The 2,970-nt window shown below is 39.8% G+C and overlaps 1 protein-coding gene across 1 annotated transcript; it reads left to right on the top strand.

Annotated features, from left to right (window-relative positions):
* Nucleotides 1-2,559: 2,559 nt before the first annotated feature.
* LOC116883763 (60S ribosomal protein L35a-like) lies at nt 2,560-2,970 on the top strand. Its single transcript, XM_032885010.1, has one exon. The coding sequence runs from the start codon at nt 2,603-2,605 to the stop codon at nt 2,933-2,935; it is 333 nt and encodes a 110-aa protein (XP_032740901.1). The 5' UTR covers nt 2,560-2,602; the 3' UTR covers nt 2,936-2,970.

Genomic DNA, 2,970 nt, shown 5'->3' with positions numbered 1-2,970 from the left:
CTGACACATTTTCAATCACAAGTAGAAATGTGAAGGATACCATGGAACTTGTGACCAATTTGCTTCAAAGGATAGAGTTAGAACAAAGAAAAAGAAAAGTAGGGGCAGGGCGGGGCGGGGCCAGAAACAGACTTTAAAAAAGAAGTACTAAGAAAGACGTGAGTTAAATTGAGTATGCCTGACATTGACTGCGCTGACAAGGAACCATTGGCTGTCTCTTTGGGAAGTAATGATGGAGTGTCAACAACGCTTTTTAAATAGTCCTCTCATTTTGGAGATAAAATCAGCACGAGCATCCAGTTACTATCTAATATTTGTTGAATGTGTCATATATTCTAAAGACTATGCTAACTGTGCTACAGATATTTAAAACATATTACACTAAACGTTGTGTTTTGTTTTTAGGGATGAAAAACTGAAGGACAGTACCCAAAGTCACACAGCAAGCAAATGTCTCAACTAATATTCGAGTCCAGATCGGACTCCTTACTTCGTCACTAAGGACGCGCCTGTGGATAATTGTGTCTGAGCTCCCGAAGAGCCGTAAACTAGATTTTAAAGGTCAAAGAGATAAGGCAAGTCTTGGATTGTCTTCTTGCCACTTTTACTTCATTTTCATACTATCTTTTCACTGGTGTAAGGAATTTGCCGAATGTCTTAAGGGGAAGCAGAGACATTGTTTTCCTGAACCCGCTGTATAAATTGCGCAAGTGAGTGAATGCTCTGGAGAGCAGGTGATGTAGCCCGAAGAGTCGTTGTTTAAATTGCCTCAAATACAAAATGCTTTGTGCTGTCTAAAGCCTTCCAGACACTAAGCCAGCATCCAATGATGTCCCAGCCAGAACACTTTGAGGACTATTTCCCAGAACGCTTATAGGAAGCACTGCTTCATTAAACCGAACATACTTTCTCAATCGTTTACTCGAAGTCCAATGAACTAACATGTGTAGTCGCGCATGTAGTGAATCCTTTGCAAATCTTAGGGAATAAGTGGACCTGAAAAACCCGAGGGATAGAGACGTTGGGATTGGAGAGATGGTGGTACTCAGAGATGCAGGAACAGCGGTGTCGGTCAGGTGAACCTGTTTATCACAAGGAAGAGGGGTATGAGTTCACACCATTTTAAAAGTAGAAGGCAAAACAACAACAACAACTCGTGCTAGTCAGGTCACCATCCATTATGCCAAACTATGTGCTCTTCAGTACAGACACCGCGTTTTAACAGTGTATTTGTAAACTGTATACAAGAAGAGTGCTGGGAGTACCTTATGTGGATCCTGTGGGTCTAGCTACTGGCAGTCATCTGTATGTCCAACAAAAGATGAATTTTCAGGTAAAAGGAGTTGCTTTGCCTCCTAGTGCCCTCTTCCAGTAATAGAATCTTAGAATCACAAGGCATGGTGGGACACAAGTGTAACCACAGATATTGTAGAAGTTGAGGTTGAAGAAGCTAGAGTTTCAGTCCGGCGTGAAGATCACCACAAGACTTTAATACTAGATTTATTATCAAAGATTCATAGAATTTCAGAAGTTGAAATGTTAGAGATGATCTAGTCAAATTATATAAATATGCAAAAATCTCGTTTTGTATGTAGAGAACCTCGTTCTGTGTCTAATCGATTGACTGTGACTATATTTTTACATTTCCATATTTCTTGCTGAAAACTTTGGGTAAATTATTTGTCAAATAATATGCCTAATGGCAATAGTAAAGGGACAGGAAAAGCTAGGACTAGAAATGTCTTCATCACCCTTACCCATATTTTCAGGGCTGTTGTAATAAGTTACCACCTGGTTACAAAGGGAACTTCAGCTTAATTATCAGGGTAAACCACATGTCTTAGCTATATCTTGCTTTATAGATCAAACAACACACTATCAGCTGAAAGACTTCAAAATTTCACTTATGAGATGGGAAAAACTCATTTTGGGAAAATATATTTTTTCTACATTTCAAAGGAAAATAATTGGAGACATTCAAGAAGTATTTGGGAAGGACTATAAAGGAGTGGTATATAAGAGGAAGCATTTGGCATTATATGTACTTGAAATTATTCTTTCTGCAGGGCAATGCTCAGAGGACAACCTGTAAGAGCATTTCTGAACAAAACCAGACTGTTCACATAAAAGTTCCCATGGCATTTTGATTTTTTGAAACTTCTAGCTGGACTCACAATTTTGAAAGTTTATTAAACTTTACCCAATTTAAAACGCTTCAAGATATTGCCTCATAAGACAGTGAGCGCTAAAAATGTGGTACCATGCACATAAAAGTTATACCAGGAAATAAAACCAATCTGAAACCTATTGCTGAAATCCTTGTATTAGTCTTTGAGTTTAGTAGAAAAAAAATCTTAACAAAAACAATATGCCAGGGTAGCACATGAGCTTTTAATCCCAGTGCTTTGGAAGAAAGGCAGGTGAAACTCTGAACTCAAGGCCAGCTAGACTGCATTGTTAGTTCCAGACCAGCCAGGGAGACAGAATGCACAATGCAATCCTGCCTCAAAAAAGAAAAGAAAAAGAAAGAAATCCACTTTTTCTTTCCGCCATCTTGGCGCCTTTGGAGGCCTGCTGGGAACAGGACTTCTAAAAAACAAGTATGTCTGGAAGGCTGTGGTGCACGGCCATTTTTGCTGGCTACAAGCGAGGCCTCCGGAACCAAAGAGAGCACACAGCTCTTCTTAAAATTGAAGGTGTTTATGCCCGAGATGAAACTGAGTTCTACTTAGGCAAGCGGTGTGCTTATGTGTACAAAGCAAAAAACAATACAGTGACTCCTGGAGGCAAACCAAACAAAACCAGAGTGATCTGGGGAAAAGAAACTCGGGCCCATGGAAACAGTGGCATGGTTCGTGCCAAATTCCGAAGCAACCTTCCTGCAAAGGCCATTGGACACAGAATCTGTGTGATGCTGTACCCATCCCGGATTTAAACTAATGGAGAGTAAATAAATAAAAGTAGATTTGT

The sequence above is a fragment of the Rattus rattus genome, chromosome 14 (genome assembly GCF_011064425.1).
Source record: "Rattus rattus isolate New Zealand chromosome 14, Rrattus_CSIRO_v1, whole genome shotgun sequence".
Classification (NCBI taxonomy): domain Eukaryota; kingdom Metazoa; phylum Chordata; class Mammalia; order Rodentia; family Muridae; genus Rattus; species Rattus rattus.
This window is presented reverse-complemented; position numbering and strand designations above follow the sequence as displayed.

What these genes read in the sequence shown, in the direction of transcription:
- LOC116883763 (XM_032885010.1), top strand. Translation starts at nt 2,603, where the DNA reads ATGTCTGGAAGGCTGTGGTGCACGGCCATTTTTGCTGGCTACAAGCGA.